The 13,653-nt window shown below is 41.1% G+C and overlaps 1 protein-coding gene across 5 annotated transcripts in view; it reads right to left on the bottom strand.

Annotated features, from left to right (window-relative positions):
* The window catches only part of SEMA5A (semaphorin 5A), a 537,896-nt gene that overhangs the window by 38,532 nt on the left and 485,711 nt on the right, over window positions 1-13,653 (bottom strand). For 4 of the 5 annotated variants that reach the window (XM_082454374.1, XM_082454372.1, XM_082454373.1 and 1 more), the window contains one exon: window positions 5,578-13,433. The exons of the other annotated variant lie outside the window; for it this stretch is intronic. In XM_082454374.1, coding sequence (XP_082310500.1) covers window positions 13,314-13,433 — 120 coding nt within the window. In that variant the 3' untranslated portion in view covers window positions 5,578-13,313. Of the gene's footprint in view, window positions 1-5,577; window positions 13,434-13,653 lie in introns of those variants that run through there. 5 annotated transcript variants of the gene reach the window in all.

Raw genomic sequence — 13,653 nt, 5'->3', positions numbered from 1 at the left:
TTCCTATAGGTGCACCTAGCGTGTCTCCATTCCAGCCGACTTCACTTGTTCATGGATTGCCTCTTACCTGGAGCCCCCTCCACGCAGGGGAACACTTCTGGGAAATTCCAGGATGCAGGCTGTCTGAATTTTGGTATTTTACAACTTTTCCATATCCTGATTTTCATAAAACTTCTGAAAAAACTGAAGCAGTGAAAAATCAAACCTAAAGATCAAATGAGAAAACATGAAATACCCGGGTCATAAAATATGTTTTCTCTAGCAGGTTTTTCTCAAGTTCTCAAGCAGCCTGTGTGGTGTCATGATGACCCTGGTCTCCACTTTCTGAAGTTTAGAGGTTGGATTTTTGTTGTATTTTACCCCTTAGAGCTTCCCATCATCATTTCTCTTGACAAAAGAAAAATAGACCAGAAACAAATAAAATATTCAAAACTACCTGTCTTTTAAAAACTTGTTACTTTCTCTGGTTATCTCAAGGTCAAGGAGCCCAAGGTAACTAGCAACCTTGACTACTGACCACAAAAAATCTATCTTTTCCATAATTCTTGAAAATATTAAAGTACCTCACACTCTTTGTTTACATAATACATACTAATCATGAGAATATCGCCTTAGAGGTACAGAAAGCCTTCTTTCCAAGAGCTGTAAGAATATCATGTGTCTGAGCAAGTCCTTCCATTATACCGTGAAGAGAGGATACAGGTTGTTCTATATCCACAGAACAGAGCAATCAAGAATCTAAATGTTCCCTTCCTGTTGGCACCTCTACCATGGATAATCATTACTTGCCTGTGTTTTGTCAACCCTTGAGCAATCCCCTAAATGTTCATCTGACCAGCCAGATTCTCTGTTTCCCTGCAACGGACACATCTCTCTTCTGATAATCACTTGTCCTGAAAGCACATTTCCCCTCTTCAAATGCTGTGGGGTTTTTTTTTTCTTTTTAACTGTATAACATCCTAGTTGCCCCAAGGAGTGTTCAATAAAGTACCACTCGTTCAAATATTATTCACATTATCCTTCCATTTACAATAAAAGCAATAATAGTAATGACATGTTTGTTCAACGCTTTGTATGTGGCCAGGCCTTTTGCTATGTGCTTTGTTTGTGTTAACTCAATGAATCATCAAAAGGACCTTTCAATACAGGCAGATCTCTGAGATGTGGATTAGATTCCAGACCATTGCAGTCAAGTGAATATCGCAATAAAGCCACTCTTATGAATTTTTTGGTGTCTCAGTGCATATAAAAGTTATGTTTATACTATACTGTAGTCTATTAAGTGTGTGATAGCATTATGTCTAAATAAATACATACCTTTATTAAAAAGTACTTTATTGCTAAAAAATGCTATCATCTGAGCTTTCAGTGAATTATAATTTTTTGCTGGTGGAAGGTTTGAGAATTACCAAAATGTGACACAGACACGCCAAGTGAGCAAATGCTATTGGAAAAATGGCGCCAAGAGACTTGCTCCGTGCAGGGTTGCCACAAACCTTCAGTTTGTAAAAAACACAATATCTATGAAGTGCCATAAAACAAGGTGGATTGATGCTCTTGTTATCTCCATTTACAGATGAGACACTGAGGCAGCCCCAAGGTCGCAGCCATAAGGACAGAGTCACTGTTTGAACCCAGACCAACACCGCCTCCCTGTCATCAGGGATCCAAAGGCACAGCTGTCTTAGCCAACTCTGTTTTCCCATTTTCCAGCACAGACCTCGTGCCTAGTGGTCCAGAGGTGGAGTATCATGGAGAGAATGGAGCACGTGCTTCATCCCCTCACGTGCATATGTCATGTGGTTTTCTAAAATATGAGTGATTTTCTAAAATGTGATCAGGTAAAGAATTCAACTGCATGTAAGACTCCTTTCTCTTTCCATCCTGATTCCCCACTCCCCTATCACATTTCCCCTTCTATTAGGGGGCACTGGAGTGACTGTGGGCATTTCTGGGAGGGTTTGTGGGGAAACTGAGGTGGGGAATACATTCAGCTGGACTTCGGGAAGAGTGTGCATGTGATTTGCAGTCACCTCCATGTAAAGTGACGTTATTGCAGCGTCTTCTTGTCAATGTGGGAGCACTCAACCTCCCTCCGTCATGTCACCACGTGCTGACACAAAGATGTGGCATCGGAGGGCCTGTCCTGCAGTGCACAGCCCCCAAGTCTGTGAATAGTGAAGAAAGATTTAGAAACACAGAGCCATAAGCTGGTCTGCGTAGGTAATCATCCTACTCCCTTAGCTTGTACATGAAGGAAAGTTGTTAGAGATGTTCCAGATGTTGACAAAAATCCTAAAATTTTACATGTGGTTACACATAACAAGGTAATCAACCTTGATTAATAATTATTTTCTATTCTCTCAGTAGAATAGTTTTTGTCTGGCAGTTAACACACGTGCTCTGTTACTTTTCTTCAATTTATTACATATGTAGTTTCTGTCGTAATTTTTTTGTTTGAAGTTTGTACAGATTTCTTTTCTAAATCTGAATGAACATTAATTTTGATCCTTAACTTCATAGTGTGAATTTTGTATTCCTTTTCTTTCAAAGACACTCAAATTACATAAGCTCCAGATGCTTTCAAGTGGGATCTATCCTGAATATGTCCTACAAAATGCATGTGTCACAAAGAGTTAGGTTAAAATGACTTGAAGCCCACGGAAAATGTTTCTCCCAGTTCAGACTGGAGCCCCTGCAGCTGTCCTGTGTACGAGTGTGACGAGTGTGGGTTCCCTTGTCTCTCCAGCAAACAGGAGCACCTCCTAGATTCAGAATGGGGACTTCCCAGCTGCCGTGCTGATCTGCGCGTGTGTGCGCTTGAATCCTCTCACTGGATGGCTACCCAGTCCTGGCTGCCCATCTGTCCTCCTGATGGGAACGTCCTGGCGCCATGTTGCTTCCCCCAACCATGCTTCTCTCAGGGAAGGGCGAGGCCTGGCCACCAGGGGGCGCCTGTCTCAGGCATCTAGTAGCAGGAATAAGGAGGTGACAGCAGTGCTGAGGTGGGAGAGAGGAAGAAGGAACTGAAGAGGAAGAGACCTGTGGACAGACCTCTGCACAGCGCTCGAGTGTGGCTGTCTTCACTGGTCCCAGCTTTCTAAGGAAAGGTGGCCCATGAAACTGTAATCAAACCCAGGTTTGGCCAATAATTGGAGAGGCAAGTGTCAGCAGAAAGGAAAGGTGCTTTAATCAGTAGAAAGGAAAGGCACTGGGGAGATGGTGGACTTGTGTCCAGAGACGAACTCCGAAGATTCCGCTCAGCCAGGTTGGTTTTTAAAGGGAAAAATGGGGTGGGGTGGGGGGAGAATCTCAGTGAATCATTGAGGCAGGAGGTTGGGTTCTGCATCTCCATTGCGTGCAGACGGGCTGACTCTTTCTTCAGACGTTATCCTGCCTGAGTGATATGCCTGGAGGATTGCTTAGCGGGGCCTACTGGGGGTAGAGAGCTAATCTTACTTCTTTTTATCTAGGGGAAGAATCAACAGGTTAGACAAGACATGGTGAGCATTCAGGAGAGCATAAGTCAGGAGTTAGTTGCAGTTGCTTAGTGATCTCACTCTTGTAATTAGGTTCTTTTAAGGTTAGGGGGGAAGAGAAATGGGCAAACAGGAAAGGGGCAACAGAGCTGCTTTCAAAACCACCACTGTGACGAACAATTCACCCTCTGGCAAAGGCCATGGCAAATACCTGACAAATATCATGGAGCTCACATGCATTAAGATTGAAAAAGCATAGTTCAGCAAAGTTTTCTCTGTGTTTTATGGTAAGACTCATTTTCAAAATATTAATAATGGCTTTTGAAACTAGAGATGAACTTTTGCACTTCCTGTGTACTCTACGAGGGATCATTTCACAAAGGGTTACCTTTTGACTTTGCTTCCTCTGTTATGCTTTTAGTAACTGGTCTAAGGAGCTCTGCACTGCCCAGAACTATCAAATGTTTATCAAATGTGTTCCTGTTGCTTTCAGATCTGGTTCTGATTGTGATCGCAGGGGTGGGGTGAGAGCTTCATATACTCCCGAGGAAAATGTACGTCAAGCAGATTAATGAGAGAAAGGCCATTTCAGACATCAGTTTGTTTGATTTTATAAACAAACTCCTTTAAAGAAGTAAACCAAGTATAAACAAGTATAATTCCAGAAAATAAACATAGTTTCAGATACTATTTTAAGGAAAATTTCTTCTTACATTAATTCTCTACAGTTGTGCAGTCAATACAGTCAATCATACCTACTATTCTTCACAAGCTGGGCTCAAGGAGGAGCTTTAAATGGAAATTTACATAGTATATTTCAAATATGTCCAGAAAGGGATTTTAAATGACATTTCAATTGCATTTGTTAAGAGTGAATGAAGTAGATTCTAAAAAGAGGAGGTGGATACATGAGCATTGGGTGAGAATGTCTAAATATTAGAGTACATCACTGTAAATACTAAGATTCAGAAAAAAAATCACAAGGAAGAGAATTGTGGTACCACATTTATTCCACTCACTTTCTAAACTAACAAACAGTCAAATGTAGGTTCTTCATGGAATGCGTTAAGATTTTAATATTTCATCTAATACAGATACTCAGAATCCAAACTGATTTGGTCTGGGATGGGGTCTGGGTGATACATTTTTTTTAAAGTCCCCGGATAATACGAATATGCAGCCAGAACTAATAATCTCCTGGATTGTCAGCCTGCCTAATCAGGAAAAATAGACCTCCCCAAAAAGCTGTAGGAAATTATTCTTCTGCCGTTTTAGCACTAAAGGACATCCAACCTTCCAAAAGCAGAGAAGTCTTTTAATGTGTAGTCAGCCTGGATCATCTGGGTAAAGACAGATTTTAAAAATTAATATTTCATTAGTTGGGGTTAAAAGTAGGTTAATCATTATCACGTGCTTCGCTAGTTTATATTTTTGTATAGCTTTATTTTATTATGTTAATATTCGTATCCATATTAAATGGGCCTTTCAGCTTTGTGCTCAACTGGAAATTATATATATGTGCAATTATACACATGTATGTTTATATATACATGTATGTGAGTATATATTAGATGTATATGTGTGTGTGTGTGTATATGGAGAGAGAGAAGGAGATGTAATGGGATCATGAATACTGAAATACATCTTTCAGGCATCTTCTAGCTGTGTTCATGCTAATAGTCAGTGGTTCATTCTAGAAAAACCTTGTTTTATGCAAGGAAGAATGGAATATGGTGTGCTGTAGAGAAGGCGAGCTTAATATAACAGCAAACCGATCATCAACAGTACAGGTTATCAACTCCTTGTAAATGAAAATCCTGATCGATTTTCCTTGGCCCACACTTCCTATTGTCCATAGAAATACTTGTAAAAGTTGTTTACGGCGTCACAGAATCATCACGAAGTTGGTTGGTCCTGTCTTGGCCTCCACGCAAGAGGCTGTGGCATCTGATCACATAGGAGCGTGTTATGGGGTTTTCCCCAGAGGTCGTCTGCAGTCTCACTCCAATGAAACGCTCTCCTTCAAGTAGTGATCGCGCCTCAGCACATCTGGGGACACAGGGGCCACTGAGGCTACGCAAAGAAAAATGCCACTAAATTGTTTCCTAAATGGTGGAATTTATTTCAATGCTAACTTACAATGGAATGAGACAGACTATTTACATAAAGCTTAAGTACAAAAAATATAATACATTTTTTACTGTACATAATCAGGATTCTCTTATTTTGTCCCCAAAATGTTGGCAGATATAGATGAAGAGGGGGCTGGTATGGAAGGAAGCTTGGGGGACGGTTGGCAATACTCGGGATCATCCTTCATGAATTTATTATTCATAAAAGATGCAGAGGTTTGGGTTATAGAACCTGGCAATTTGCCAAGAGCAGTGAGTGAGCGGGACACTTTCACTTTGGGGATACCAGCTCAAAAATATGCCTGTTTTCCTCTGAGTTGAGGCTGGGAGCCCGTGAGAGTTGGTTTCTGCTGACTTGTTGGGAGACACCTGCCCGCCCCTTCCCTGAACTTCTGACATTGGTCCAGGGCAGCGGGCAATGGGTGCCCTGCCTGCACTGCCTCAGCTGGTGTCTTAAACTGATTTTGAAAACAATGTATCTACCAGGTGTCATTAAACAACTTTTGTAGATATAGACCTGGACAGCTCTCAAGTGAGCATTTAAGACCAGTGAATTGATAAACAGAAAAAAATGAAGACCACTGGAAATCGGTATTACACATTTTTAACAACAAGGTTTCCAGTGAAACCTTGAAAGTCAAATGTAAGGACTGAAAAACCCCCATCCCCCATTGGTCCTGAGGGGGAATACCCAGAAATCCACAAGCATTCCACCAGGGCAACCAAAGCTCTGTTTTTCTCATTCCAGTAAAGGGGAGACAGTGCTACCTCATTCTAAAAAAGCTCCATTATGATTAATATATATGGTCTTTTAAAAATTAATTTCAAGATCAGTAACTTTCTGTAAGTTTACCAAGGGGTCAAGGTGGCTTCAGAGAAGGTTCCATGAAAAAAAATGAAACAATCCCAAATAAGTTTATTTTGTATCACAGAACAGCAACAGCAAATTAACACAGAATGAGGCATTTAACATTTCATAACATCTTCAAAAGTCCCATCAAGTGGCATAACACACAAATTTAGTTAACACACTTTTGAAGAATCCTACATTGGACCAAGTTTGTACACTTCCCTTGCAGACAGTGTAGAATTTTGGTGGTGGATGTAGGTGCTTGTGTTGAATGTTCATAGTGTGCTTTCTTCCAAAGTGCATAAGTTCAAGTTTGATTTTGGCCAACGGTCATGGTACAGGGGAAAAGGAATCAAATTTAGCAGAGAAAACACTGTTAACTTTCTTAACCCAAATTAAGAATGAAAACTTTGTGAACTTACGAAGCAGTTTCGACATTGACTTCAAACAAACAAACAAACAGCAGGCAATATTCTAGGTGGTTCTCATTCTACTCACCATATCTGTGTCAGTCATCACCAGCTTATGTCTGATTTTCCTGTATCTACAGACTTGCCTGAAGACAGACAGTAACAAAACCCTCTAACTTCTATAGGCATCCCATTGACATTCCTACTACAGAACAAACGTTAAGGTGTTTTTTGGAAAATGTAAAATTAAAGTGATGTCAGTTTCTGGAAGGCTGGGTTCACCTAAATTCTGAACACACCGTGGCACCCATTCTGGCATCATAGCCCCAGTGCGGGTGGAAATCACATCTGACAATGATGTGCTTCTTGTTCATTTTCTATTCCTGAGTTCAAAGAGGCATATAAGAATGATTTTCTTCAAAGTATAGCCAATCAGTCCTCTGCTTTCAACCAATAATATCCAGATGAAATGATAAATCATTATCTTAAACAAGGCACTGGCAGCTTTTAATAGGAAATTAAACCATCTGCACTTACTAATCAGGCTCTTTCTTAGTGACATGTTAGGAGGATAGTTTGGATTTTCTGGAATCCAGATTTTGCTCTCCCAGCTTGTATTTATCTAAAACGGGGATCATTTTGAACTCTAATATTTGGGCCATTTTTGGCATTAAGTTGCCAAAAATCTGAGAAAGAACAGGATCGTGTTTGAACTGCTGGCCTCAGATTTCTGACTGATATGGAAGAGGTGGAATGAATTTTATTGCCCATCCAACATGTTAGTTTAAGAAATACCATAGAGTGGTCTTCTATCTCAATTTTTCTCCCTTCTGGTCTTAAAGTATCTTTCACTAGTTACCGTCATCATGGCAGCAAAGTAAAACATGTTTGCCTGAATGAGAATTGGTAATGAATCATGGGTAATACGCTTGATAGTTTTTTGGTTTTTTTTTTTTCTTTTCTATGGCAGAACTAATATGGTCTTTAGAAAATACTATATGAGACAGCTTTCACTAGGAACAGTACATTCATGTCAGGCTCTGATTTTGTTTTGTTTTGTTTTTATAAATTTATTTATTTATTTATTTTTGGCTGTGCTGGGTCTTCGTTTCTGTGCGAGGGCTTTCTCTAGTTGCGGCAAGCGGGGGCCACTCTTCATCGCGGTGCTCGGGCCTCTCACTATCGCGGCCTCTCTTGTTGCGGAGCACAGGCTCCAGACGCACAGGCTCAGTAGTTGTGGCTCACGGGCCTAGTTGCTCTGTGGCATGTGGGATCTTCCCAGACCAGGACTCGAACCCGTGTCCCCTGCATTGGCAGGCAGATTCTCAACCACTGTGCCACCAGGGAAGCCCTGATTTTGGTTTTGATGATGCTCTTAGACCCTTTGCAATATGAACTTACATTTTCAGAAGAGAACAGGTCGCCATTCCTAATGCTTCTGAAACATGTACCAAATTTTTGATGATGCAACTTATGATCATTAAAAAAAATCCCACTTTGATCCATCTGCTACAAAAATATCTATAACACATCTTTAACATAAAACCATAAAAAAGAGTATGGAATAGTCATTTTAAAATATCCCTGCCAATAGTCCAACTTTACGTCTTGTTCGTTACTTTTCAATTTCCAAAAGAGAAAATAAGCAAGGATGAAAGCAATATATTTTCTTGTGTTTTATCAGGTTATCAAAATGGATAACCAGAATGCATTGGTTCTATATTTATAGAGTCACAAAACATCTTTAAATCAACTAATATTAATGACTTCAATAGGAGAGAACAGCAGAAATAAATTCAACAATGGCCACTGGTCTCCAAATATTTTATCTTACATGGTAATACACTTGAAATATTTGGCATTCCCTTTTGTACATTTCTCAGGCCAAAATGAATGTTCTCCCACTTCACACCCATTGATCAGAATGGCTTTCTAGTGTCTGATAATAGTTAAGGATAGGTAATCAGAGGTAATCAATTTTGGTAATGTCATGTCAACATGAATCAGCAAGCCAACATAAATTACCATGACATGATAGAAACAGTAGAAGGAATAAACGTGCTGGGCATGGCCAATGAGATCTGTGTACTCCAATTTGCATCATCTTAAAAAATAAGAGAAGAGAGTTTGCATATGAGTAGATTTAAGGTTAGTGTTTTAATTCCCTGCCTTCATGAACGAGGACGATTGGAGCTGTGGGATTTAAGCACAGCCTTGCCACATGGAGAGCAGCGGCTTGGAGTCAGACTCAGTGCTTGGCATCCACTACTGCTACCCTACCTGTTGCCTCTGGATAGATGTTCCAGAGTCACTTTTTGAAACAGAAAGACAGAATTAAATATAGTTACCCCAAAATGCCACACATAAGAAAACTCCACTGAAATATAAAAGACACCCTGGGGCTAAGGAAAGTTGATGCCGCAGGGCTAAGTCAATGCTGAAGGTGGTTTGACAGTGTTGGGGTAATGGACATGATTGATTCTAAAAGTGAGGGAAATCTCATAAAGGGGCACTGGGATATTTGTAAATTCAGACACTATGGAGGCTGCACCTCCAATGTGCGTTAAGTACGTGTTTACACAAAATGACTAGCTGAGTGCAGACTTGATACATCTTTAAATAAAATCTCCTTTGATCTGCGGATACACAAACAGCATCCCTTCAGGTAGCCCCTGGGATTCCCCTGCTGAGACTTTGTCCATAACTTTGAAGGCATGTGACTCACGAACTCTACCAAAGATTCCAGTGGGAAGTCTCACCACACAGGCTTTGATTCCTATGAATTTCACCCTTTTGCAAATAAATAAGGAAATAGAGGCACCTTCGCCTGCACTCTGGGTAGTTGATCCCGGAAGATCCAGGGATCAGCCCACAGGGCTGTGCAAGCGGATCGTGGGTCCCCACCTGGGACTGTCCAGGACACTCGGCTGGGAGAGACCAGGTCCCCTTCTTTTCAAGGTCACCTTCTCCCACATTCGCTTCCTTTCTCTTTGCATCACTGGTGAGTCAATGGCGCCAGACCCCTGGCTCACTCCGTTCCCATGGGCTGAACCTTCCTGGGGACATAGGCTTCTCCACGGCAGGGAGCCCTCACGTCCACTCACCCTTTACTCCTTTCAGTTCCTTTAAAATCTCTGCCCACGCTTGACACACACAGGGAACCCTCTTTTTTCCCAGTATTAATGCTGATTCTAGTCAGAATCTATAGGCTTAGTGAAATGTCTCTGAAGGAGCAGGGAAGCTCAGAACCTCCCATAAGTTTCCAGGGGCAGCAGCACAGAAACGTGCCTAAAGCAAGTCAGAAAACTGGGTAAGGAAACACCCAAGTCTGGGGATGCTGGGTCTTCATGCAACAGAGGCTGATCCTGTGCCCCCAGAGCACCTCAGAATTCATGGAGTCCATGTCATTTGGGGTGACAAAGCCCTCAGTGTCATCAAAGCCATCATCTTCAGAGCTATTTGGGGAAGGCCACCCGCTATGCAGCAAGCAGGGATTCTGTGGCACTGCAGGGTTGATATTAGACAGTGACTAGTCTAGTCTAGAGAAAGCACTGAGCACGGGGAATCACTTCCAAAGAACTTAAATGTGAGATTAAAGCCAGTTTCCTAATGAAAACCAGCCAAACTTCAATTGTATCCAGAAATAACCCTAGAAATTAAACTGTGATTAATGTCATTTGATGTTAGGCTCAGAGACATGCAATTTAAAAATATTAGTCTCTATCTGCACCGCTTGTACCAGAAAGAAAGGAAGGAAGGAAGGAAGGAAGGGAGGGAGGGAGGGAAAAGATAAAGAGAATGAAGAAGTCACACAGTAATTTAAAATGTGACAAGTGTTGCCAGGAATCCCAACCATCCCAGCCTAAGGAAGAGGTGCTTTATGAAGGTTCCAGCAGAAGCGGTAGGTACCAATGTGAAAGCCCATCACATGGGGGCTTGATGAGGAGTACAGAGGGGAAGCATAGACACATAAGCAACAGCTCTACACTGACGGGAAAACAAAAGTTATTCCATAGATGCTTAAAATACTTGGATTATAGCTAAAACTAAACAAATTGATATCCTGTTAAGTAAGAAGGAGGAATGGAGGGAGGGAAGGAGGACGAGAGAGAGAGGAGAACAATTTTCTTTTGAATAGAGTGCCAGGGAACAAAAATGAGTGAACTTCTTTTCAGTGATAATTGTAAAGATTTATGTAATCAACAATACAAAAATTCTGTTGTAGGGAAGGGTGGTTTCCCTAGTCATTGCACAAGATTGATTAGAGACCAACTTTGATGTCATTTGGGAAGCATTTCCCATCAAGACCAGTGATGCTTTTTTGAAATATCAATATCCTCTTTCCTAGGGGAAAGAGAATGAACTTTTAAGCTTTGAAAATATTGCGGGGGAGGAATTAAAAAACCGGCTAAAATGTGCTACACAAATGAGGACATTTTTCTAATAGGAAAGTGATGAGACAGGTTGAAGCATCCAATGAAAATCCAACCCAAGGACAATTAGAAAACTATCTGGCTAAATTTCACTTCCTAAGTGTGGACTTTGCGTAGAAACAGAGCAATCTCATACAGCATACAAGGAATACGGGAGATGTAGCATGCACTTCCCACTGGAAAGACCCGGAAAATCATTCATTTGAAATCTATCAGACCTCCCAGAGCCCAACTGCAATTTAGACTTTAATTTTAGTAGAGCCGTTTCTGAAAATTTGGGCATATAAGAATATTTTGAACTCGCTAACATTCATTACTAAACATAGGATTTTTCAAATCTTTAAATTGGATAGGGTGAACACCTAACCAACCTATGTAGGCTAAAAGTCTGTGTCCCTCAATGCCCACACTGTAAGTTTTCTCAGATCTGAAGGTTCATTTATCAATAAGAACATGTTTTTATGTCCACCCAGTCCTTTATCACGACACCCTGAGGCATACAATGAATAATTTCAATCTTGTTCTTACTTTCAATTATTCAACCAACTGCCCTATGTTATGCATCAGTTTTTTGCGAGTAATTTATCCTGTTTTTTTTTTTCTCCTGGGGACCCCTCTGAATAGTATCATAACACCCTGAAATGCTTATGAATGATCGAAGCTCAGAACCATGGGATCATTAAAAACCTTACTTGCAAACACCCTGACTTCTCAAGGTACTTCTTGAAATGCTGTTGCCCCCATGCAGGGAGAAGTGGGAGTGGATGGATGGCAAAGCAGCACTGAGATAAAAAACAAGAGGCACCAGAGCTAAACATCTCCTCCTCACCTGAACTAGAGGCAGCAAATGACAGCTTGGTACTTGGGGAGCACTTCAATATGTACAGCCACAAGCTGCAGAAAGCCAGCTTTACACATCATTAATGCTCTTGGTAGGGGCTGATGGCCATACATTAGTTCTATCAGGGAGACGGAAAATAAAAAAGTTGCTTTTCATTAAATGTCAGGTTTTTCAATACTTTCTGTAACATGGAAAATAAAAAAAGTTGTTTTCAATTATATTTCAGTCCTTTCAATACTTCCCTCATTAGTATCATGAATGTTCAAGATTTTTCTTTGCAGAGAGAGGGGAGGTGTAGAGTCTGTTATCCAAATGCTAAACAAGTGGTTATTTTACAGAGTGGTTCTTTACGATGTTACTGTGGACCAGACAGGTGGGCTACCAGGCCGATGCGCGACAAGGAACTCCCTGAAATGCCATGAAATCCACAAGTCAGAAGAAGGCGAGCTTCACAACAGCATGTAGAACACGTTCCCCCTTCATCGTGTCTGTACCTCTGTTCTTTACACTCACCTCCCCCAGGGACAATACAGTAACGGCAGCAAGACCAAGGGTAGGGCATCTCACACCTAATACCATCACCTTTGAAGATATAAGCCAGGTTGAATCCCTGGGCGTCCTCAGGCAAGAAGCATTCCAAGTCCAAACACACACGGTATCATCCAGATTGAGAAGATGGAGATCCATGGTGAGTCATTGTATGGCCACATTCAGATTCTTCATTTTATCAATACTATAAACCGTGTGGAGGTGGGGAAGCTCTCATATAAAGTGCCTATTTTCTTGAATTAAAACATCATGAAGATTTACGCTCAAGGTCAAGAAGATGTTCATATTTCTAAAGACCCCTTCCATTGTGGGTGGTACAGTTATGAAAAAGCTCAAGAAAACAACTGACTTGTTAGAAAAATGGACTGAACACAATAAAAGAAACCTGCACACCATGGCTCATTAAACAATGATCAAGAATTGTAGACCAGATTTTCACGATTAGATTTTTGTTGCTTTTAAGAATGTGTCTTTTTGGCAGCAATGGGACACTCGTGGCTTGAAATGCACTTGAGATGTATCCAAACTCCATCTCTGAAGTCTTGGAGACATGGGCAGTCAGGGAGCACAGGCCTTGAGGAGCTGGGGAAGTTACAGGAAGCCAAAAATAGAAGAACTCTTAGTACTCATCATAGTTATTGAGATCTGTAAAGTAGGCATTAGAATACGTCTTCCCAGTGAGATGCGGGTTGAAGTATTTGTTTCTTTCCTCTAAGATCAAGTTGTTTTTGTTAAATGCCTGTAAAAAATGAAATAGAAGATTTAGGAATATTCAGTAAGTAGTATTTCAGAAAGAGACTATAGTTAGGAGACAATTACAGTTGACCCTTGAACAACGCGAGTGTTAGGGGTGCCGACCCTCCTCGAAGTCGAAAACCAGAGTATAACTTATAGTCTTCCCTCCAGATCCATGGTTCCTCCATATCTGAGGTTCCCCTGTACCCGCAGTGCTGCATCCT

This window comes from Balaenoptera physalus, assembly GCF_965194825.1.
Source record: "Balaenoptera physalus genome assembly, chromosome: 3".
Classification (NCBI taxonomy): Eukaryota; Metazoa; Chordata; class Mammalia; order Artiodactyla; family Balaenopteridae; genus Balaenoptera; species Balaenoptera physalus.
Note: the sequence above shows the minus strand (reverse complement) of the source record. Positions and strands in the feature narration are given on the sequence as shown.